The 25,995-nt window shown below is 41.0% G+C and overlaps 1 protein-coding gene across 5 annotated transcripts in view; it reads left to right on the top strand.

The window, feature by feature from the left end:
- ubr3 (ubiquitin protein ligase E3 component n-recognin 3) overlaps positions 1-25,995 on the top strand; it is a 418,217-nt gene that overhangs the window by 253,812 nt on the left and 138,410 nt on the right. For all 5 annotated transcript variants that reach the window (XM_035408072.1, XM_035408075.1, XM_035408074.1 and 2 more), the window contains one exon: positions 4,380-4,468. In XM_035408072.1, coding sequence (XP_035263963.1) covers positions 4,380-4,468 — 89 coding nt within the window. The remainder of the gene's footprint in view (positions 1-4,379; positions 4,469-25,995) is intronic.

Below are 25,995 nucleotides of genomic sequence, written 5' to 3' on the forward strand. Positions count from 1 at the left end.
TACGGTATACCGTCATACCGGTATACCGTCACATCCTTATTCTGGAATAGGAATGTTAACAGTTCATCGATTAACTGTTAATTGTTAAGAAGAACGTTGATCGATTAATATTATGGATTAAACTATTAAATTTCAATAAACCATTTCAAGGACTAACGTTGGAGATTACATTACATTAGAGAGACGTTTCTCTGTCGTTAGACACACATCCCTTCGACTGATGGAAAGCTGACGAGTTACAATTCCCTCGACTGCCAGCATTAGCAAAACGTTCTTTGCCCATTCCTGGGACATCGGTGCCATCCAAGCAGGTCTTCTCAGCTGCCGGTCTCACCTTCAGCCGACTGCCCACCAGACTGATCCACAACATGTAGACATGCTCTGTCCCTTAACAAAAATGTTTAGGTATTAAGTTTTGGTAATGCATATAGGCTGTGTTGTTCATGTTACAGCTATTGTGATGACCCGGCTCAAGGCCCGACACATGAAAAGACAAGGACACAAAAGCTGAAGGAATAACGGATATTTATTTAAGAAAAACTAACAAAACAAATACTACAACCTAAACATAACTTGTCAGTATCAGTAATCAGTGTGTATGTGAGTGGTGCTGGGTGCATGAGTGTTGTGTGGACCAACCAAAGAAATACAAATGTATGAGAAGGCGTCCGTGCTGGCTGGAAGCAGAGAGAGACTGGTTTAGTCTCCAGCTTTTTTAAACACAGTCTCAGCTGGTGGAAATTAGGGCAGTCAAGGAGGCCACATCTCGCTCTGCAACCCCCTCCTGCTGACCAACAGAGACATCACACACAAAAGGTGAAAGCAAGGGGGCGGGTGCCAGGCGTGACACTATATATTACAGCCTTCACGAATATTATATATATATATTAATATATAGCCTATTAGCTGTCTTTTTGTTGAGGTTTCATGGCGCTTCATTCTATTTTACATCGTTATTTACCTTTTTTGTTTGCTGCACATCAAGAGGCATACTTTACAAAGCGGGGAACTTGCTACTATTTTGTTAAATGAATAGCATACCACTTGCACTATAGAATAGGATTTACACTATGGAATAGATCATGTATTTGTTTATTATTAGACTGCGTTAACAGCTACAGGTGTTGTCTGAAAAGCAAAAAAACAACAACAAAAAAAGCGGTTCATTTGTTTATTGAAAAGTTAAGCAATAATAAGCAATATCTTTTGACACCATCTCAGTGGCAGTTCAGTCAGCCTGTAATAAAAATGTCAGCGGTCCCTCCACTCCTGTGCAGATTTCTCTGTTCGTGAATCCATGTTGTCTCAGGTTCCAAAGAATATGGACGAAGTGACTGTGAGGCCACCCATTGAGGTTCCTTGAGCTTGTGAAAACTGTTTTTAAACCCCAGAAGTGCAGTTTTCGTGCCGTCATGTTGTACAAATTGAAGCAAGAGACTGCGCTGTAGGGAAAATGGTTGGGGACGCTTATATGGCCATGCCCTCCGGGTTGGGTGCAGGCACAGTGTGATTGATAGTCTGGAGCCATTAGTAAGCAAATAAGATACTGCTCCCACAAGTGATGCACATCGGTTCTGATTTGTGCACAAAATAGTAGAAGTTTGTCCAAATTACATTATAACTTAAATCAGCACACAGGGAGACATTAGGCAAAGAAAAAACAACCATTCTTGTCAGAAGGAATGCCAGTTTTTGTGGGAAAATATTAATTGACTTTGTTTTTTGACCTTATTAGTAACACTTACATTGAAATGGGTAGCTGCAAAACCTATTGGCATATGTGGCGTAGTTTATGCATTATAAAACAATGCTGAACACTTGAGACTTTAGCTGGCTCCTGGACGATCAAATAACTTGGAATCATGCACAGTGGGCCAGCAACAATTGTGTTTATTTCCATAACATAATACAATGCAATTCTGACCACTGTTGTAGGGATGCTCTGCCACTTGTGTAGACAGCACAAGCAGTCAGTGAAGAGAGGCAGGGCAGGAAGGAGTTTTATTGAGGTGTGTGCTCTGTAAACTGTGTACACTCAAAAAAAAAATGTATTTAATCACCCTCCCGTCAGTAATATCACAAAACACCAGGCCAAAACTAGTACTCGTTCACTGTGACGTAAAATTACATTTATTGTAAGAAGTTTGCCATCTCCCTCACTTGCACTTGCTGTCGTCTGTGTTCTGATGCTCTATTTTGGGCCAGTAGGAGACAATCTTCTCTCTCTGTTCAAATAAACTCTGCAGTAATGGAGACACTGTGCTGCAGAAGATGTCTTTTGGATGACACATTAAACCGAGAACCTGACTGACTGTGATCATTAAAAACCGCATGACACTCATTGTGAAGAGTTGGGGGGTTCCCTGGTGTCCTGGCTAAATTCCTACCTGTCTCAACCTGCCACCTAATCAACCCCTGATTTAATTGGCTAAAAATAGTTTTCTCCCTCTCCACCTCAGCTGATGTGCTGTGAGCGTTCTGACACAAAATGGCTACCGTGCATCACCATGGTGGGTGCTACACATTGGTGGTGGTTGAAGTGGGTTTCCCCTTCATTGCTGTAAAGCACTTTGAGCATCTGGAGATATAAATGCTATAATAGTGTATAAATTCAACATTTCTTTAATTCTATTTTGCCACCCCTTTTATTAATTGTTCCCAAAAACCACAAAATATGTTTGTGATCTGAAAACTATACGAGTATGAAGGATATTACCTTCAATACTGCTTTTAGAATGAAAAATCAGTCATCATGTGACATGGAGGTCTTCCTTGGGAGCCCCACACAATTCAGGAGTTGCCATTTTATATTCTGCAAATGCATTTAGTAATAGCATGAGTCTTTCTGACAGGCTGAAATGAAGATGAATATGATCTGGTGCAGGAATGCCGCTCTGCTTTTCCTTTGCTCCCAGGCCTCCCCTTAGTACTAATGAAGATGAAAAGGGCTATAAGCAGTTGATGATGACCTATTTTTGGGTTGGCTTGACCTGCAGACAAATAGAAAGGTGTCATCCCCCCAATCCTTTCTGAAGGATGTACCGCTACCATGGCGACCAGCCACCCAGCAGACAACAGGGGAAACGGGGAATGGGGCTCCACACATTTTGCATCTCTGGTCTCAGAGCTGTCACTGAGTGTTACTGGGCTGTGGTGTCCCTGTCAACTTTTATTTATGTCTTCTTATTATGGGTCTCTATTAACAGGCAGTTTTGCTCCTAGGAGTCAGTGTTGGTGCCAGAGAGGCATGAGGGAGACGATCAGAAACAAACCTACCCCTCAGTCAATCTTTCTGTCTGGGTGCTGTCAGACTGGCTGTTGATGGTGCATGTGAAGTGGAAAACAGGTGCAATTAATTACATTTTTAGTTAATTTATTTGGATCAGAGGGCTGCAGGAAGCATTTTGGTCTAACTGACGTAGATAATATACTGAATAAGTTCAGCCCTGTGTGAGGGTACCTGTTAAGCAAAAAATATTAATTGCAAAGTGTTGGTGAGCTATGTTTATCTTAGCTTGACAAGTGTATAGCTTGACAAGTGGAAGATAAAATAAAAATTTACAGGAAATGGGTTTGTGTGTGCGTGTACATTTTGTTTTTAGCAAAACACATCTGCAATCTGAAATAGACACCATTAACACGGGGAATCAGGAGAAGAAATTCATGATCTGACAGTGAGGAGTGTGAAATTGAAAGTGATTGTCTCAAAATGGTAATGTGACAAAGAGAGAGTCACACTGCTTAATTGCCCTGCCACGGTTGGCACCTAAGCGTTCAGTTCTCAGTTGTCTGAAACAGTGCTCTCTTGCTCGTTCTTTCTCTCTCCTGCAACGCTTTCTTTTCCCTTCATCAAATGCTTTCTCACCCACACTGTGCTGTTTCCATGGAGATGATTTTTCAGGTTACGCATCCAGTGGACAGATCATTTCAAGGACCTTAAATGAACACGTAATGTTGTGTATTTCCAACATGTTCTTATGCCATGGGCTATATTGTTGTACAATAGTTAGCTTGTGCCTGTAAAAAATATTCATATAAAAAATGTATTCTAAAAAATTGATTCTTTAGATAACGTCCCCAGTCTGACACACATTTGGGTAAGTGTTAAGAATTGGCTGATAATCTTCCCTTTGGGGCTTTGATGTAGCCCTATTTTACACCTTGAAGAATACTGGAGATCAAGGTATAAGTGGTTTAAAGACCAGAAGTTAACCCACTGGAATTACAATGTGTGACTTTGCATTCTTGTGATTATTCCTGTGACTTGTGTGATTAGGTTTAAAAAAACACTTAACACCCTAAGCACTCTAATTTTCAATGTACTTTAATTGTTATCTGAAAATGACTGGGTGTTCCTGGTTTCCCATCTTATTTTCCAGACGGCAGAAGGCCAGAGAAAGACAGCAGAAGCTATTAGCTGAATTTGCCTCCAGGCAAAAGAGTTTTATGGAAACTGCCATGGATGTGGGTGAGTGGGCCCATATAGATGCAAAAGGATATGTCAAATTGATTTTTCCATCAATTCATTCAGACATTTTCATTTTTCTGATATAATACCTATAAATTCCAATGGATTGCATTGCCGAACTGCAGAAGTATTGACTCACAATAAGCTATTTAATGTGAAACACTTCTTTCTGTGTCTCTAAAATTGCTCAGGGATCATTTAATGTTGCTCAGGGATCATTTATTGCAGAGGGCATACAATTGCACATTGCAAAACTCTGGAATTTACACAGCAAGATTTTGGCTTTTGATTTGATAGAGCTGCAGTGTTTGAATGAACACAGGTTTATTCACACTTGTCTTAATGCAGTGCTAATTGCACATAAGGAAGTTGTGCACTTGACATACTTGCTTGCAACACACTATGGCATGCTTTGTGGAGTGTACAACATTAATAAATGAAGGTAGTGGCAACTCCTGAATGAAGATTTACCCTGCTCACTAAAACAAAGCATTATCTTGCCAGGTTGTTAGGAGTTTAGTAGGTTAGGATTAAGCAATAGCCTGTCGTTCAGATGACCCATGTGGCTTGCACTGTCGCCTTACAGCTGTATGGCTTTTATATAGCTTTCTTACCCCAGTCGAAAGGGTTGCTGTTCAGGCAAAGTGACATCTCTGAACTTTTCCCCATTTTGTTGATGTTTGTATTGCAGGGCTTCTGTTGCTTTGAATGCTTTCATTGCTCATTTCTTTTGATGTTTTCATCTGAGAAAGTTGGCCAGATGTTTTGTACATTTATATATGTAGGCTATGTATAGTAGTATATATAGTGTATATAGTATGTATGGGAATGGTTATGTGAAATGAGTTATTTTTGCTATATACTTTTTTTGGATTTGAGATCAAAAGATGAGTATGAGACAAAAGTGCAGACAATCAGCTTTTATTTCATGGTATTTACAGGGGATGTATCTCTGTATCCTTACACAGGACAAAACTTCTGTAGACGCAGCAGTATAACCGCACAATTAGTAATCAGGCTCATAAATTAGTGTTATCTAGCACACCCAACCATACATTTGGAATTTCAGTGAAGTAAAATGACCAATATTAATGACAAGATATAACCTGTAGGATAGATTTCTTGGATTGATTATTTTGGCTCAGATTCTCACTAAAATGGTGAGATAAAGGAGTTTGTTAAGGAGTTAATAGGTAGGAAATAGAGACCACATGGGCAGTTGTACTCTATGTGTGTAGTTAATTGAAATAGTTACACCCTGAGCATAACTCGTTTGAGTTTTATGCAAACAGACAAATAGAAACAGATTTGCATCTCAGTTAAGATTGTTGGTGATTCAAGATGTTACCAAAAACAAGTATGCAAGGGGCGACATAGCTATAGCTCAGGAGGTAAGACCGATTGTCTGGCAGTCGGAGGGTTGCCGGTTCAAACCCCGCCCTGGGCATGTCGAAGTGTCCTTGAGCAAGACACCTAACCCCTAACTGCTCTGGCGAATGAGAGGCATCAGTTGTAAAGCGCTTTGGATAAAAGCGCTATATAAATGCAGTCCATTTCAAGTAAAATTAAAGCCGCAAGCGGCGTTGGGAGGGGTCCAAGCATTGGCACCGTCGCGCCCCCTATGGAACGATTTTAAAATGGCTGTGTCCTCATGGTCATACGCCTTCACCCAACATATCTACTGAATATTGTGATGATCGTATAAAAAATAGATGACTTATGGCCAATTTTGTGCTAAGAGACGCTGGCTGATGACTTAGTTGCGTCGCCATGGATGTGTCCTGACAGCTTCCCGTCAAGGCCTTGACTATGTCGTAACATTTAGATGGCATGTCGTAACATTTAGATGGCCGAGCGTGTATGTACAGCTGCAGCGCTTCCATGCCGCAACTAAAAAAAGCGCCACACTAGTGTTGTCACGATACCAAAATTTTGACTTTGATACCGATACCAGGTTTAGTATCACGATACTCGATACTGATTCAATACTCGGTACCTAACGATACTGAAATTACCTTAATAGATCAGAAACGTAATGTCCACAAGGGTTGACCTCATTTTCAAATTCATGGTTTATGAACAACCTGGTTCATTAACAACCTTTAAGTTGAAGCCTCTGCAACATATGAATATGCATAGGCCTATAGTGTTACAACACTGAACAATGGAGAAATATGTTAAATATATTTCAGAAATTAAACAGTTGTAAACTAAATAATCTTTAAAACAGGTCTTTCACCTTTAAATAGATTTAAAAACAGCATATTGTAATAACAATACAGCATCTATCTATAATAAATATTTCCAAATTGGAACACCTATTGCTCCTGAAGTGAACTGAGTCAAAGCTTGCGCTGTATCAGGGAAGTGAATGCACAAGCGCAGGTCACCTCACTTGGCAACCTTAGTTGCTACTGCCATCTAGCGAAGATTCTGACAAACTACACTTTTCATCCTCTAAATCAGTAATGCGGGAGACACATTTCCCTGGCTTTTACATTTGACTCAGAACTACCGAACGTCGGAAAATTCAAATACGAAACCGTTTTTTTTTTTTTTTAAGTACCGAGAAAGTGCTGAAGTTTTGGTATACCGTGCAACACTACGTCAGACACATATTCCAATCCATTGCTCAGTTTAGCAGAGAATGCACATTTCAGAGCGCCACAGAGACAGATAGAATAATAACACATAAATACACATTTCAAAAAATAAATACGACATTGGGAAAAAACGGAAATAAAAGACAAATTTGGTGGATAAGAAAAATTTGGTTACGCTGACCTATAAAACGCTATCCCAAAAGCAAAATCAGACATGTTATACATCATTAGAAAGCTTATACTCTCACCTACTGAATAAATAAACTGTCAATGGAGCCAAATTGTACGAAAAACGGCGACAACGCCGTAAGCAACAGGAATCACAAACGGATTGTCCAAGACAATATATGACCACTCAGTCGCAAAAGGGACATCTCTACGCGTAAAACCAATGGTAAGATTGTATATTTATTCAATGTTTAGTCCCAGATATTGACTGTAGAATGACATGGTATAATGTAAAAAATAAAATTGTCTCGTTTATTTCGTTATTCAGTGAGCAGCATATTTTAGGGCTAATGTCAGGTTTATCTTGTTGCTACGGAATATTGCATTACATTACATTACAGGCATTTGGCAGACGCTCTTATCCAGAGCGACGTACAACAAAATGTATTACCATAACGAGGAACAAGTGTGTCGAAAACCCTAGAGGGCAGTAGCCTACCGTTCTAATTGCAGGGAACAACGGCATAATTCAACTTGGACCCTGTAGTTTAAACTGATTAACGCTAGCATAAACAAGAACAGCAACAACGCAGTCTATGAGAACATTCAAGCAATAGTTAAGACGAGTTAAGACTAAGTCACCTACGGAACAACTACCTAGTTACAACCCTAAGCTTACAGTCAATTTAGAAATTAAATTGAGAATACGATTTCTCTCAGCATAATGACGGATTTAAAGACTAAACGAACTCACCCGATATTGTCTTCAAATGGACCGTATTATTTATTTAGACATTGGAAGACTACAGCATAAATTGCGTCTTTAATATTCAATATTAGTAATTGCAGCGAGAAACTGCAGCTGTAGGTCGTTATGTTATAGTAGCAACGGAACGAAGCGGACTATATATGTATTACCGTCATTGTTTTATTATACCAGCGTGTTTTCGCGCGTTTGCACAGAAACTCAAAAACTACCAATAAAATGGTTTAGCTTTTTCTCACCATAATGACAGATTTAAAGACTTAACGAACTCACCCGATACTGTCTTCAAATGGATCCATGCCAAAGAAAAGTAATTATTCATCCTCTCAGAAAGCTTTTACTAAGAAACTTTGGGTACCCTATCCTAGCATGCACGCTAGGTGGCACTGTCAGACCGTCTCCTCACTGCTAAAAACTAGACCTACGGTGTGGGATTACTTGCGTCGCCATGGTTGTCGCTTGCCGTAAAGAAGTTTACTCGATGTCGTAACCGTTTAGATTTGGAGCCACAGCTCTTCCGCACCCCACTTAATAGAAACGGCCAAATGGCGGGCAAACCATATGGCGGACATAGGTGGTCCCAAAAGCAAAGTTGTAGAGCACATTCAGATGCATTGGTCGATGAAGTTTTGTGTTGATCAGACTTACGGTGTGGGAGTTATGACCTTTTAAAGTATGACCCTTTGTTATAGCGCCACCATCTGGCCGACATGGGTGATTTTTAGTGCCTGAGTAGTGGGGGCCCATAGGAACCAACCTGCCAAATTTGGTTGCTCCAGGACTTATGGTTGCTGAGCCTCAGACACTTTTAGCGGAGAAAAATAATAATAATAATAAGAATAATAATCCTAACAGATACAATAGGGTTCCACCAGCTTCGCTGCTTGGACCCCTAATGACCGTTATCCCAGGAAGAAACAGATCAAAAGTTTGTAGTAAAAACAGGAAGATTTATTACGCAGCCGGCTACGGGAACAACTCAGCGAGAAAGTTCAAAATAGTACTGGTGGGTCATTAGATTTATACAGTTTAGAGTGGTTACATTTTGCATAATGTCAGAACTGGAGCGCTGCCTCTGATTGGTGATAAGAGGCTGTGCTTCCTTCCGATTGGACCATTCAAATTCAAACCCATCCTATTCAAACAGGTTCCATTCACATTGGAATTGAAATACAACAGGGGGGCTCGCCCCCTTCCCCCCCGGGGCCCAGCGGAAACTTCCCAAACGCAGAATACACAAAACTGTCTGTTTCCCAACAAGATTAAGCTAAACTGCAGCTACTGGCTGGGATGTTTAGTCAGTCTTACTGAGATCTTTCCATGTGTTGTTGACTCCGATGGTTGCTGTTGTTGTGTCGTTGGGCATGATGAACATGTGTGTGTGCAGTGTTTCCCACAGAATTAGATTATATTTGTGGTGGTAGCTGACTTGGGGGGGTTGGGGGTGCATGTGCGCGCGGAAGGAGGCACACCCATGCTTTCTTAAATTAATGAATCAATAATACCATATATAAGGTGCTCTACTGCAAATATTTTAATTGCCAAGTACTTTGTGACAAATAAATAACTGAACAATATATACAGCTCCATTGCTTCACGTTGTGTCAAATAAATAACAAAATATATACAGTGCTCTATTGCCAACACTTTGTGTCAAATTACTGAAAAAATATATACAGTGAGTGCTCCACAGCCTACTTGTTGCAAAGTTTGCACCCTTTGTTTGAGCATCTTATTTTGCGGGGCTTTCTGAAAAAATATTCCAATGCCCTATCATATGGGAAGGCCTCGGGACGGGAGATGGAGATCCTCAAGCAGGTGGCCAGGTGTTCTCCTTGAAGCTGGTTTCGGAGGTCTGTTTTCACCTGAGGGTAAAGCAAAAAAAAATATCACAAACTGCACTAATATAAAGAAAATGCGTAGTTATTTGTTGTCCTTTTCAAAGTGATGCTCTTACCCTGTTCATCGTCGAGAAATCATGTTCTCTTTCATCATCTCGTTTCGAGATCCACCTATGGGGAATGACATCCGGTCATGACTCCTCAGAAGCATCCAATTGCACCAAGTCTGGCTCTGACAGACAGTAGCGCGTCCAATGCTACAGAAGGCACCGCCCTCCTGTAAGAGCATATAGGATGCTGCAGCGCTACTACTCATCAGTTGACATTTGCTTCTTGCGATCATCCAAACTTGCATCTCACAAGAACCTTATCACTTAACTGTCCTCAGGAGGACATATCCTCGGATCGGCCTCCGCCGGACGTGAAAGGTTCGAGAGTTCGGTCAGTGCGATAAAGCTCGCTAGCTTGCCGCCCTCACTCACTAGCTCCCTTCTGTAACAGGCAGCCCACGCCTTCTATACACCTCCCTGCTCGCGCTAACGCCGAACAGGACTGCTAGCCAACCACACTAGTCTGTTAGTGCTTAAAGCCAGCTGCCCACGCTGCCTTTATTCGCTTACGGTGAAGCCACACTATACGCGGCCCCGCCGCGCGGCGGTGGCACCTCCATTCATTTTGAATGAGAGGTGGCGGCCAGACCCCGCAAGGCATGTTGGGATTGCCGGCGGCGCGGCGAGAGGCGGCGAGGCCGCGGGGGAGATGGCAAAAATTCAACTTTGACCCCCTCGCCGCGTCGCGGTAACCAATCTGATTTGATCTAATGATCCGTCAAGTAAATTGTCCCTATTTTTTTTCTAATTTTAGTTCCACATTCTGTCGTTCCACAATGGAGGACCTAACTCGTAATTTCCGTATCGGGTTTCCCAACTTAATAAAATCTCTTACAGAGACATTGATAAGAGGAACGCAGCGTGGAGAAAAGTCCCTGAAATTGTCGGTGGCTCTGCAACGTAGTTATTGCCGTTAGCTACTATCACTGTCCAGTCTGAATAAAAATCATTTTTGCAGTAACCTAGCTCTGAAAAATGTTAATAAGCTACCTAGCTAGGCTGTCTAATGTCTAGCTATAGTGAGTAACAACAAACAAAAAAATCTTCCTAATGTATTAGTTGCAAGTTGTTCGTTTCTACCAGCCACCTAGCTAGCTGACCAGATGTAACTCTGAAGGCATTATCTGGCTAATTAGCCAGACAATGTTTTTGTTGTTGGTTGTTGGTTGCTGCCGCCTCCCACACGGCCCCCACAGACTCTGGCTGTGAACCGCCATGCCCTGCTGGCCTAGGGTTGTTCCCTGGGGCTTGGCTTTGCCCTGGCCCAGTTGGGCATGGCGGCCGCAGTTAAGAAACCATCACCCACCCTCGCTGACCCCAAGCGGAAGCAGCCTGCCTGACCGGCTTCCCCGCTAGTCAGGCTAAGTCCTCATTCTGGGGCGACCATCCCGTGGACACATGTTCGTCTCCCCTCTCCAAGAAGAGGGAAGAAGTTCAGGGAGACGGCCCCTCTCCCCCCAGGGGTTCCCACCCCTACGTTCACTGTGATCAGGGTACCAGTTCCCTTGTCGCCCAGCCTCAGTCCCTCCTCTCAATGCCCCAAGAGGGAGACTCTGTTCTAGCCACACAGGTAGTGTTACCCACATTCAGTGTACAGAACAACACCAGGCCATTTCTAATGAAGGCTTCCGCCCTGAAAGGCCAAAAAATAAAAAACAGTGTCAAAAGATTCTCTTTAAATCACACGAGGGCTCCCCTGGTTTCGCCACTAGGTGGAGCGGCAACACCATTATTCAATTTGGCCTCACTGGGCCAAATTTCCCCTGCGGTCCTCCACACCGGCAGGGGCACTCACGAGCCACATCGTAGCTTGGCAGGCTGTGTCAGCCCCAGAATGGGTCCTGAGCACAATAGCCAAAGGCTACAGACTCCAGTTCAGAGTGTAACCACCACGTTTCAACGGAGTCATTTACTCTCGCACCAAAGAGAGTACGGCCCATGTTTTAGAGGAGGAAATCTCTTCTGTCTTACACAAAGGGGCGATCCATGTGGTTCCGCGAGATCAAGCCCAGCACGGCTTTTATTCTCGCTACTTTCTGGTTCCAAAGAAGGACGGCTCCCTACGTCCAATCTTGGATCTCAGGGTACTGAACAAACATTTGAGGCAATACAGCTTCAAAATGGTAACATACAGCACTCTTCTACGCTCAATACATCAGAACGATTGGTTCACATCAATCGATCTGAAAGATGCCTTTTTCCACGTAGGCATCAGGAGGGACGTATTGTGAATGGGACGTGGCCGATCCAGCTACGCTCAGCTCACATCAATTATCTGGAACTACTAAGCATTTGGATAGCTCTCAGATATTTTCTCCCCCGTCTAAGGGGACATCATGTGCTAATCCGCTGCGACAACACGACTGCGGTTGCATATGTCAATCAGTGTTACGACTTAAGCTATAGTCGTGACAAAAAGGGAGACAACACAACAAGGTATACTTTTAAACAAAGGAATTATTTATTAAGAAGAATACAATGATACATGTATGAGTGAAATGTAGGGTATTTATATTAAATGTGTATGGATGCGCGTGTGCAAAAATGGAATGTGAATGTACAACGCAAAACCTGTGAAGAAAAGAGGGTGAAGGAAAAACCCGTGGGCCGTCCAACCGCCCGACCTGGTGCAGGATTACCTGGAATTGAGTGAGAAGGAAAGAGAGAAAAGCGGGCCAGAAAGCACTGGGGGCTTCCTTATTATAGGGTTTACCCCCAGGTGCTCTCAGTTAGAAAGGGGTTCACCCCACACACTGGCCGACTCCTGTAACTACAATAAAAATAAAAACAATATTAGAGACAGTCGTCACATCAGCAAGGTGGCATGCGCTCCCTCCAGCTCCACTGCCTAGCCCACAGACTGCTGGTCTGGAGCAGCTGTCACTTTCTGTCGATACGCGCGGCATTCTGAACACGGGCGCGGATCTGTTGTCAAGGGGAAACTCACTTTACGGGGAATAGCAGTTGCATCCCCAGATTGTGGAAATGCTGTGGCAGAGATTTGGCTGTGCGGCCGTAGATCTCTTCGCCTCACACGGAAATGCCCACTGTCCTATGTTTTTCTTGCTACGGGACGAGAACGCGCCTCTTGGCGTGGACGCACTGGCCCACCAATGGCCCGATGTGCTCCTTTATGCGTTTCCTCTCCTCGCTCTCATTTCTCCAACTCTAGCCAGAGTGAGAGAACAGAGCTTGACACTGATCCTGATAGCACCCAGGTGGCAGAAATCGCGGTGGCTGGCAGAGATTATCCTTTTTCTTTTATGCACAGCCATCCGCACTCCCGCTACGCACAGACCTACTGTCTCAGGAAAACAAGGAAATACACCGCTCCCACCCGGAGCGAATAGCTCTTTGGGCTTGGCCCGTGAGAGGTATAACCTTATTGCGTTGGGGGTCCCCTCTCGTGTGGCTGCTACCATACAATGCGCAAGAGTGCCCTCTACCAAGTCACTTTATGAAAATAAGTGGCAGGTATTTGAAGGATGGTGTGCCTCTTGTTAGTCAGTGCCTTACCAGTGCTCTGTTACTGACGTGCTCTGCTTTTTACAGAGCCTTATGGATAAATGGAAATCCTTTTAAACCATTAAGGTCTTTCTGGCAGATATCACTACTTGTCATGTTGGTTTCAAAGACTTTGCAGTGGGGCAACATCCCCTCATTCGCAGGTTTATGAAGGGGGCTTGCCGTTCTCTGCCTCTAAAAGCACATCCCTTCTTGGGATTTATCACTGGCGCTGGACGCTCTGTCTCCATGGCCATTCGAGCCTATAAATGAGATAGAGTTAGAGTAGGGGGCGACATAGCTCAGGAGGTAAGAGCAGTTGTCTGGCAGTCGGAGGGTTGCCGATTCGATCCCCCATCCTGGGTGTGTCGAAGTGTCCCTGAGCAAGACCCCTAACCCCTAACTGCTCCCAACGAGCTGACTGATACCTTGCATGGCAGCCTTTCACCGTTGGTGTGTGAGTGTGTGTGTGAATGGGTGAATGAGAGGCATTAATTGTAAAGCGCTTTGGATAAAAGCGCTATATAAATTTACCATTTACCAAAATTGCTGTCTCTCAAGACAGCATTGCTGCTCGCTCTAACTTCAGCTAAGTGAGTCAGTGACCTCCATGCGCTCTCAGTGCATCCCTCGTGTGCAATGTTCTCCCCTAATATGGATAGGGTTTCTCTTAAGCCTAATCCAGCCTTTATGTTGGAGCTTGCTGCTTTTCACCAACTGCCTTACTCCTCTCAAGAGGATCAAAGGCTGCATATGCTATGTCCTGTGCGTGTTCTCCACACGTATATGACAAGGACTAAGGCTTTCAGAAAGAGCGACCAGCTCTTTGTCGCCTGGGGCCCGCCCTGCAAAGGGAAAGCCATCTCTAAGCAGCAGCTGTGTCATTGGCTTGTGGAAGCTATTGCTATAGCCTATGACTCAAAGGGGATAACACCCCCCTCGGGCCTGAGGGCTCATTCTACGAGGGGCATAGCTGCATCATGCATCATCCGTGGGGTCTCCTTGCAGAAGATTTGTTCAGCTGCAGGCTGGGCTTCTCCACATACCTTTGCTAGGTTCTACTGCCTAGACATCACCAGGACTCCGGGTAGCCTATGCAGGGGGTGAGCTCTGTGTGAAGCTCACTCATCTCCCCTCACCTGCTTTGTGATTAGTACTTCCTTACATGGGTTGTGCCAGACACACCCTCCTCTCAAGGGGGGAGGCTGCCCTTGCTGGCCTGACAGTTTCTCAGCTGTGAGCATAGAGCAATCTGGGAGTTGTCCATATCTCCCCATAGGTGGATCTCGAAATGAGGTGATGAAAGAGAACTTTAGGTTACTATCGTAACCCCGGTTCTCTGAAACATTGAGTGGAGAGATCCACCAAGACTGCTCTGCTTGCCGCGCATGATAAGCGAATATGTTCACTGATGAGTAGTAGCGCTGCAGCGTCCTATATGCTCTTACAGGATGGCAGTGCCTCCTGTAGCATTGGACGCGCTACTGTCTGTCAGAGCCAGACTTGGTGCAGTTGGATGCTTCTGAGGAGTCATGACCGGATGTCATTCCCCATAGGTGGATCTCTTCACTTGATGTTTCAGAGAACCAGGGTTACGATAGTAACCTAAAGTTCACAGTTCACACTGGAAATGGGGGCAACTAGTGCAATGCATTTACAGAATATAGTGTTTTTTCCCAAAAAAAAGTATTTCTCGATATAATTGTGCCGTCGTGTTAACACATTACTACGGTTGCGGGTTAGGCACTCTTCACAATAAGAAGAAATTTTAGGATAGCGCTTCCGATATTGCTTGTGTCGAAAGTGCTGTGACGGAAACAGCGATAGATTTACTCATTAGCCACATCTGTCCAAAATGTAAACAAGTCAGGCAGTATTCACGGTTGGGAAATTTTTTATGACAACGTGGTCATTTAGCTAACTTAGCTAGCTAGTAAAATAGTCAGTAACCCAGATACTTCCTTTGTGACATTTAGGGATAATGTCAAGGAGGAAAGGTAAAAACCTTAGACAGTTTAAAAATCGAGTCGCACTGCTTATTTTTTGCTTCATAGATCTTTAGTATTTCTGCATATCCACCCAGATTTTATGCACTTGTGGTAAAGGAGTTTTTGATCCAGGACATGTATAGTATAACCTGTTTTATATATGAGATCTCTCGGTATTTCATTGCAAACTAAAAAAGAGCAAATTCATTTTTACTTTTTTGCCTTGACAATTTGTGGCACTTTATTTCTTCTTAAATTATGAATATAAATTAATCTAAGTTAGTATTGTAAATGGTACAAATGTCCTGCTTCATTTAAGGCATTCAAGTCTCTGTGATGCTCCCAACTGGAGTTAAGAAGCTTTAAATAAGGTACCTCCTAAATGGGAAAGAATTGGGCAGATTTGGCATCTGCGCAAAAGGGTTAACAGACACGACCTATGGGTACAAGCGACTCGTGGGGCATTTGCTTTTTTGAACATCTCGAGAAACTCACTTCTGCATAATTTTCAAGTGGGAATTACAAGCTTTCCATTAGTATAGTGGTCTAAAATATGTAGGGGTCCATAAACATATCCAAAATCTCCCCAAAAATGAATAAAATGCTTTTTGCCCATTATAAAGCATATGCTGTAAATGTGCCCTTTATGAAGGTTTAAGATAAAACATTGATATCAGATTGAAAACAATGCAAAAACATTGTCACACAATGTGATACAGTACCTAAAGGTGTCATCATTAACTCTCGTATGCTTTTGTGTACTCTACAATATGCAGTGTTTTCTTGTATGGGGATGAGACGCCATTAAAACAATATTTAACCGTACACCACCTTTTGGCTATGCTCCAGGACAGGTCACATCCAGTACTTGAAACAGAAACCCTACTTAGAAACCCTAAACGCTTGTGTTAAAGTGTGAAATATCCTCATTATAAAATACCACTAACCTATTAAAAGACTATGTATATTTCAAAAACTATATAACCAAAATATTTTGAGCAGTAACACATACATATGGACAATGAAATCTTATCTGTGTTCAGTAGTTAGAGTCAGGGACAGAAAATCAATGCTGCTGTTCTCCTCTTCTGACAGTCCAGAAAACAGTATATCAGCAAACATATGACTTAGACATGCTCAGGAGTTCTCAAGAATAATCATATTTTCCAAGAACTTAGGAAATTCATTGATAAAGTTTTGCCAGGTGTCTTTTACTGCTACCACAGAGTGAATTCTTAAGGAGGCGATGATAAGAGCAAGAGTAAAGTAAAATTCCAAACGTAAAATTGGACATAGTTAGAAAGCTTATTCCGTCACCTATTGGATAGATTAATTGTCGATCAAGCCAGATTGTACAAGCACCATAAACAACGTGTGGTATTGCAGACAGCTATTTTGGAAGGTACCCAGGCTTCACAAATGAGCGTATATTTCACAAACGGATTGTCTAAGACAATATATGACCACTCAGTCTTGAAAGGGACATCTCTAGGCATAAAAACCAATGGTAAACTTGTATATTTATTCCATATTTAGTCCCAGATATTGACAGTTGAATGACATGGTATAATTTAAAAAAAAATTGTCTTATTTATTTCGTTATTCAGTGAGCAGCGTTTTCACTGCTGTATTGGCATATCTTAGGGCTATTGTTGGGTTTTTCTTGTTGCTATGACGGAATACACATTTTTAGTGGTGAAAGAATATTTTTATGAATGCCCAGATAGACGCTATTGTCCAGTGTGTTGTGGGTGGGGGGTGTGGTTGCAGATGTGACTGCAGGGAGGGGGTGCTTGATAAATGGACGACCAGCGGGACAATGGTGATGCTTAGAAACTCCGTATTCGGTATAGTTGTCCCAAATCGTCTACTAATAAAGCCTGAACACAGAGTTTGTGTTTTCAACACATAGTTTGGTTGCAGAAGCACTGAAAGTATGAGTTGAAAAATCTTAGGACTTCGGCATCATGGCCACTCGGGGATTACGCCAGCAAGTTAATGTACTAAACAAAAAGGAATGATAAGTGATTTATTACGATTTTTATATCATTGCACACGTTAAAAAATGTTTTCTTTTGGGAATCTTGGGATTCCCGGGATGGCATGCTAACCCTAGTGGTTATATGAGCGTCAATTGTGTTTTAGTGTCATGCTTTTTTGTATTATGAGGTGCATCTTGCTGTTAGTTTGCTTTGTCCAGCCTATCAGCAGTGTAGGCTTCTGTGTGTCTGTTTTTGTGTGTGTGAGAGAGCATTCATTTTCTCTTATATTGTACATATTACAGTCAAGACAGGAATTCTTCAAAAATACAAACATTGTTTTCCCCAACTTTCAAAATATTAGTGACAATGAAAAATGATCATTAGAAGGGCCTACAGCCCCACAGGCAGCCAGATATGTAGCCGCATGCCACAGGATAAGAGACATAAAGAGGACAGTATGTGCATCATACATATATATATATATATATATATATACCTAACAAGTTAGTTGTTTACAATTGTTATTTTATTTATTTTAAAAAAAATTGGTAACTTTTTAACCTATACTATACATATTTGTTTATACAAGAATAAATTTATCATTTTTATGTTCTTCACATCATAATTAATGTTTTAAATGTTTTTTTATAATGTGAATATATTTGTTTGTATTTTTTAAATGTTATGAGTGTTGTGGGTCATACTTGTTGCATGTTGCATATGTGGTTTCCATGTTTCTGTTTATTATAGTGTTATATGTGTTGCTTTGACAATATGACTCTTGTTGTCCTGCCAATAAAGCAATTGAAATTGAATTGAAATTGAGAGAGAGAGAGAGAGAGTCTGTAACAGGACAGATGCTATTCAGTTCTGTAAAGCCAACTCAATCTAGTTTTTAGCTATTAGCTAGCTTGCTAACGGTACCTGCTGTCACTGACCTAGTCAACAGAGTGAGTGTAACGTCAGTGAAGAGGGCACCTGAATGAAGCATCAAAATATGCGTTGTGAACAGAGACTGTAAAAAATATGGACAAAGCTACTGTGACGTCACCCATTGCCTCTCCGTGGGTCTCTAAAGCACGTTTTGAAGCTCAATGGCGGGCGCGGCCATGTTGTCGATTTGGAGCCAAAACCATAGAGTTAAGCGGTCTTGTGATTTTTACAATGTGATTGACAGTCCGGTGCGGAAAAGCCCATCAACCTGAACGAACGATTGCAGAACGAACTTGAGGCTAGCTGACTGTCTACCGTTATGTTTTAAAATATATTATCAAATGTTTACAGAGTTTAATTTCCATCCGTGACTGTACTGTGTCATGTAATCACGTTATATGTATGACATTAATAATACAATTATGTTCAGTTATCTTCAATTTATGTTTCTCAGCAAAACGAATATGCTTAGCTAGCATATCAGCTTGCCAGTGAGCTAGGTAGGCTATCCGTGGTTAGCTCACGCATTAGCAATATGAACCACAGGGGAAGAACATTGACTACACTGATGGTCAATCAGTCAGAGATGTGTAGGCTACTGGTGATTTGACTAGGCTAATTTTCATATAACTGTCTGGTAGACCTGCTGTTAACCGAGCAAGTTATCGTCGTAGGTTTTCGCCACAGTCAGTCAATGACCCAGTAACTGCTACTAGCTACTCCATCGCCGTTTGTGGTGTTCACTTGCTGGGTGACGCTAGCTGACCGATCGTTCGCAAGTCACTTTCTACCGAATAAAAATTAACACTGTCAGTGGTGATTAACAAATCTACCAAGTATTTTAATAACTGATCTGCAGGCGTGTAAATATGACAATGCACTTTGTACAGCAAGTTTTCCACCTGGTGCATGAAGACAAAAATAATGTACATTGAATTTATAATTATTATTGGGCTGTTTTTTTTTCTTGTAAATCATCAAAACCAATGGAGAAAAGCCAATATACGCAAGGAGCCCCCAGGACCGATTCTGAGAACCACTGTCTTAAATGCTCTTGTCGGTCTCTTAAATGCTAAAAACATGTTCCTTTCTAAATCCCAGTCTTACAAAGATGGTTAATTTCATTAAATTCTGTGTGTGAAATTTCATCGTGTGTTGTATGCTATTCAGCAAATAAACCTTAAGGACTCCTAATTCGCTTCGTGAAACTGAAAATTTTGCAGTGTTTATCCCAAAATCGGGATTATAGTAGCTTTGTCACATGCGTGAAGCATGGCCCAGATAGACATTTACGGATTGTACACGACTGACAAGCCGTCAAACACGTTTGACAGATTGAATATTTGCCGGTTTGGGTTAGCTAGCTAGTCAAATAGCTTGGTAGCCGAAGTTGCGAAGTTTTAACATAGGCTACTGGACTACCAAATATAGCAAGCTGATTACGCTTTCTGCCAACTAGTTATTTGGTTAAGTAGGCTAAAGGAAATAGTAAAAATGACTCGCCTACCGAAAAACTTCAGAGGATGATTATTTTATGGTCGTCTACTGCAGCTGTAAATAGCACACGCCATAATGAAATAACTACGAAATGGGATGCCTGCATTTTCTGACTTCGCACAGGTGGACCGTGGTCAGAACCACAATGTCAAGGCCAAGAGGCGCCACCTCCCACCCCAGTGACCATAGACTGTAGCCCCTACTGTAGCTTAGTCTTCCGCAGTAATCAGGAAGTGACGCAAACTGTACCTCATTGGTCCACAACAAATATTATAACAGTGCCCAAATGACACAATAAATCATGAAATCGAACCATGGACAGTCATAAGACGAATAAAATACACATATTGTGACTATTTGTACTCATGAGAAAAAATTATTGACTTTGTATTTTGACCGCATTTGTACCGTAGACTTACATGGAAACCGGATATGAAAACACCTATACTGGAGCCAACCGTAGTGGCGCTAGTGAGCAACCAGGAACAATAAGACCAGGAAATGAGCTTCAAAAACGAAGTCTGGTTTTGGCCGCTTGGTTGTGAATCGGTTCAGTTGCAGCGCTGCAGCTGGGTACTATTGGAGTCCTTTTGCGACAACAACACGCAGTATTCAACATGATCAAGCATACAGGCAAGATAAATGATGGTTGATTTGTGGCCATTTAAGTTAAGTTTTTATAACTTAATTTCCTTATGCAATATTGATATTCAAATTATATCAGATTGTTCAATACGTATGTTGAGGAAAAGCCACAAAGCAGCAGCCATATGGATTTCATGACAGCAGATTTTTAGATTTTCGTAGTGACAACGGTCAAATTGACCCCTGTGGTGTTTCTAGTTTTAACTACTTTTTAATCTACCTTAACCTTGCAAATGCCACATTTTTTAATTAACATGAGCTAGGCGTATAAATTATCTGCCGACATACATTTAAAAACATGACATTTTCATTTATTTGTAATCCATGATTGAATCCATGCCTATGTGTTTCTTAAAGCTAGAATGCATGTGTATGCATGTCTCTCACTAGACTTAATGATCTTATGGTTCATACATGTACACGCATTATTATTATCAGTTACTCATAAGAGTACAAAAAGAAATTATCTCAACAAAAAATGATTTCAACGTTCAAAACTGCCAAGTTATGCATACAAAGCACTGTTTATAAGTCGTTCATGAAAGCTTGCAAACCCTAGGTCTGCCATTAAAAGTATTGACATCAAAATGAGGCCATTTGGCAACCTTAGCTCACAAATTAAACGAGCTCTATTTCAAAGCAGTGCTACCCAATGTTTTCTAAATTATTTCATGCAACTTGGCCCTGAGCTTTTTCATCTTACCACCCTACTTGCTGCTGCAACCAAGCTATGAGTGGAAACAACAAACGGTGTTTTATATTTATTAGTTCATGATCCACTGCAATGATGCTAAATGCAAAGTTTCTAAGTGCCACCATTGTCATCTATTTAACAGGCACCTCCTCCCCACAGGCTCGTCTGCAACTATACCTATGGAGGAATATTTCGGACAAAATTAAATTAATAAATACATCATGAAATGTGAGCATAAATAATGAATTGTGGCACGAAATGTACGTATGTATTTATTTCTTTATTTATTTCAATGACGCTACGTGTGACATGAAATAAGGCTTGAAATTCAAACCGCCACTTTCACCCATCAAAGTTGGGAGGGCGGGCTCTAGCGATTACTGTTTTTTATTGGTGCATCGACATGATTCGATTGTTCATGCGCTGGAGGTGTGCTGTTGGAGCCCTAAACATATATACGTATATATGACTATGGTTGGAGCCCCCATATGGTGCTAACAACCAAGTTAAACTATGCGGTTGTTCCCTGCACTTGGAACGGTACTTCTCTCTAGGGTTTTCGACACACTTGTTCCTGGTTATGGTTATACACTTTGTAGTACGTTGTTCTGGATAAGAGTGTCTGCCAAATGGCTGTAATATAATGTAATGTAACCGTGCTACCTGTGCTGTTGAATAAAAAAAGCAACACATTTGAATTTCTGATGTGTAGCAAGGAAGGAAGGAACATAGGGCGCGGGAACATCAGGCTGAGCTAGCATAAGGATGATGCCTGAAAAAGATAGCTTGGCACACTGAAATTACCTTGGCCAGAGGTGTGTTCAAATTCAGCGAACAGAGGCGAACGTTCGTGGTGAACACAAACACAAAGCTAATGGAAAAAAAGTTTGAAATAGGCTGCAAACGTTTGCCTTGTTCGCTGAATTTGAACGCACCTCAGGAGTAGTAGAGTGAATAGATGGTACATTTACAAAAGATGATTCTGGAGTTGTTTCTGCAGAGACCTGCGAGGAATTCAGTGCCTCTTGAATCAAATTAGCTGCATCGCGGTGTAATTGTGGGCAACTTTTCTGCTTGTCCTGACCGCCCGCTGGCACAACATAGTGTTCTACTGCATTTTGCTTGCCTTGGGAATCCTATTGCTCATCGCTGGATTGCTGTAGACTGTAGCCACTAGAGGCGGGTCTCTCAGAAATACTCAACCTATCACTAAGCCTCCTGTGTTTTGTGTACTTGCTAGAGCCCGCCCTCCCAACTTTGATGGGTGAAAGTGACGGTTTTAATTTCAAGCCTTATTTCATGTCGCATGTAGCATCATTGAAATAAATAAATGATTAAATAAATGCATTTCGTGCCAAAGTTAATTATTTATGCTCACATTTCATGATTTATTTATTTATTTAATTTTATCCGAAATATTCCTCCATATATACCCCCCAAGCATGACATGCTGAACAACAGCGTTCCATCTGGGAGTTCATAAAAAAAAAAAATTAAAAAAAACATATTCTGTGATAGCAACAGATAATGCCAACAATAGCGTGAAGGGATGCCAATACAGTGGTGAAAAATGCTGCTCACTGAATAGCGAAATAAACAAGAGCTATTTTTATGGAATTATACCATGTCATTCTGCTATCAATAACTGTGACTAAATATGGAATAACTATACATGTAAAGATAGCCCTTTCAATATATAGTGGTCATTTATTGACTTGAACAATCCATTTCAGAAATAAACACGCAAATAGAAAGCGGGGGTAAAGGCAACATTCAAAACCTCACTTGCGATTTATGCTGGTGTAACTCTGTTCTGATCTTTATAGTTTGATTCATACCTCTTTCATCATTTAGAGGACAGTTCAGCTTTTAAATGACATATGGCATGGTTCATTTGAATTTTATTGCAAAGCGTGAGAGCCCCGTGTATCTGCATGAGTGGTTGCTTCAGCACTGCGTATATTCTGCTGTAGCAGTGCACAGTAGTATACAAACATTTGTTGAGGTGTAATAGTTTTTCTCCTTCGCTTTTTGAGGAAACTTTTACAAATGTTTCCAACTCATCAGCATGGCTAAAGCTAATTTTCTGGGAGGAAGTCAGAAGAACAGGAAGCATTTATTCTAGCTAGGATATATATGAACATGTATGTATTACTTCTTGTAACATTTCTATTTACCTGTGTAATATTTTTTAATATTTTTAGATTTGCATTGGTCGTAAAAGGCAGCTATTAATCGTTGCTAAAAATGCTGAACACATATGTATCAGGGAGCAACCTTCAGTGTTTGTATCGCGGCATTGTTCGCGTACACTGTACAGTGTGAGCATACTGTATTGGCTTGTAGAGGCTTGCAGTGGCCTGGTTTGTTAAAATTCATACCACTCACAATGAAATAGTGTGATTTTCAAGAGGTTTGCTATATTCTCTAATGTGGGGATTTCAAATGCTGTAGTGTAAGCATTCATAGGTGGCTCAATCATGTGTTATGCACCAATTTACTGTGAATCCCTAGCTGTTAGTATGGAATGGAAATGGCAAGGAAAATACTCATTCAAATTTACTGTATGCTGACATGTGATAGATGAACATACAATTTACCTTGGAGTGATCATAATAGTAACATGTCATCCCATCCTCATGCGGCAAAAGATTACATACTGTAGAGTACAGAAAACATACAAGTGTGAATGATTACATATTTAGGTATGTGTACCACAGCATGGCACATTGTTTTTGCATTATTTTTCAATGTGATATCTAGGGCTGCCACTAACAACTATTTTTCTATCGATTAATCTATCAACTATTTTACCAATTAGTCGATTAATCTAAACGATTAATTTTCTTCCAAGAAAATCAAATTGACCGTTTAATTTAAGTTCATTTTATGTTGACAACAACAAATTGTATGTGTCATTGTATAATGCAGCACAAAACAAAATGTAAACAAAGGTTTACATATTAAAGTGCAAAACTGTAGGTTTAAACTGGCAACTCCAACATGATAAAAAATTTAAAAAAATAAAAAAGAGGGCTTATAATTTAAGTCAGTAGTGCAACTCCAAAATAAATCCACGTTTCTATTAAACCCCTTATCAAAGTAAAGAAATTAGGTCTGCATATTAAACAGTGTAACATGTTTAGAGTGTAAGAGACAATGGTGTCCAGCTCAAAGTCCAACTCAAATATTGGAATCAAATGTCTGTTAGACATGTGTGTTGTAATGTCAGAATGTCAACATGTCCACATGTTCTGGACTTAAAGTAGGCTAGCTCTTTTCTTGGAAACTTTTCACTACTAACGCTTACATTACAGTGTGAAATATCCACATTTTATAATACTCAATCCACATTATATAACACTCAATTTCAAAAATAACGTATATAACCGAAATATTTTGAGCAGTAATACTTACATAGCAATGATGAAATTTTATCTGTTCAGTAGATAGAGACAGCAGGCTAAATCAATGACTGTTCTATCCGCTTCTGTTTTGCTCGAGAAAAGGATGTCAGTTATGTCTATCAGCAAACATATCGCTTAGCTATGCCCAGAAGTCCTCAATAATAATAGTATTTTCCAAGAAATTACGAAAAATCGTTGACAATGTTTTGTTAGGTGCATCGTCTTTTTACTGCTACCACAGAGGGAATGCGTAAGTGAATGCGATGATAAGAAAATTTTCGGTTACGCTGACCTATAAAACGCTATTCCAAAAGCAAAATTAGTTATACATCGTTAGAAAGCTTATACTTTCACCTACTGAATAAACTAATTGTCAATCAAGCCAGACTGTACTAAAAAGGGCGACAACGCCGTAAACAACGCATGTGGTATTACGCACAGCTATTTTTGAAACCTCTGAACCTCTTCCCCACCAAGTCGGACCCTGCTGCAGCCGCCATGATTTTTAAAAAAACTGTAGCGTTGACTGGAGCCGACCAATGACTGGAGCTGTCACAACAAATTTTATCCCCCTACAAATATCATCCCCCTATTCACTTCCAGGGTTACGTTTCCGGTTACGTTCCCTTAATGCATAAGTTAGCATCAGCTTGACTGCCTTGCATGCATGGTTTCCAAGTGTTCTCTGCTGATTGCTAACGACAGTGAGCGATCGCTAGCTAGCTGGCTAGCTAGCAAGAGAAGCTTTTATGAAAGTCTAAGCGAAACTCTTCCAGCTAGCTATTGATCTGTCTCGCTGGCTATATATATATCTCTCGTGCTAGCTAGCTAGCAATCTATGAAACTTACTAGAGAGAGAGATTTTTTAAATATTAATTATTGTACTCACTGTTTCACCTAATTTACACACGCCATTACACAAGCTAAGATACAGAAATACCACACACATACACACACACAAATTTGTATTCTGTTCATATGTTTATTGTTTGTTGTACTCATGTTTTTACAATATGTATATATATATACGTTATGCCAATAAAGCTCATTTGAATTTGAATCTTCGGACAGAGAGATCTGACCAATCGGCGCAATGTAACGGCGCAACATAACCCTGGAAGTGAATAGGGGAGATTAAATTTGTAAGGTGGATGAAATTTGTTGTGACAGAGCCAAAAACGACTGACGTTACGTAGCAATTATGTAGTGATATTAAAGAAAAACATTTGTTATAATGAATTGAAGCGTTTTTGAAATCAAAAAGGTAAATTCATAAAAATAAAAAAAACGATGCGTCAGGTTAAAATATTGATGTTGACGCATTTTCAGCGTCGACGTCATCGATTACATCGACTAATCGTGGCAGCCCTAGTGATATCAATGTTTCAT

This window comes from Anguilla anguilla, chromosome 3, assembly GCF_013347855.1.
Source record: "Anguilla anguilla isolate fAngAng1 chromosome 3, fAngAng1.pri, whole genome shotgun sequence".
Lineage (NCBI taxonomy): Eukaryota > Metazoa > Chordata > Actinopteri > Anguilliformes > Anguillidae > Anguilla > Anguilla anguilla.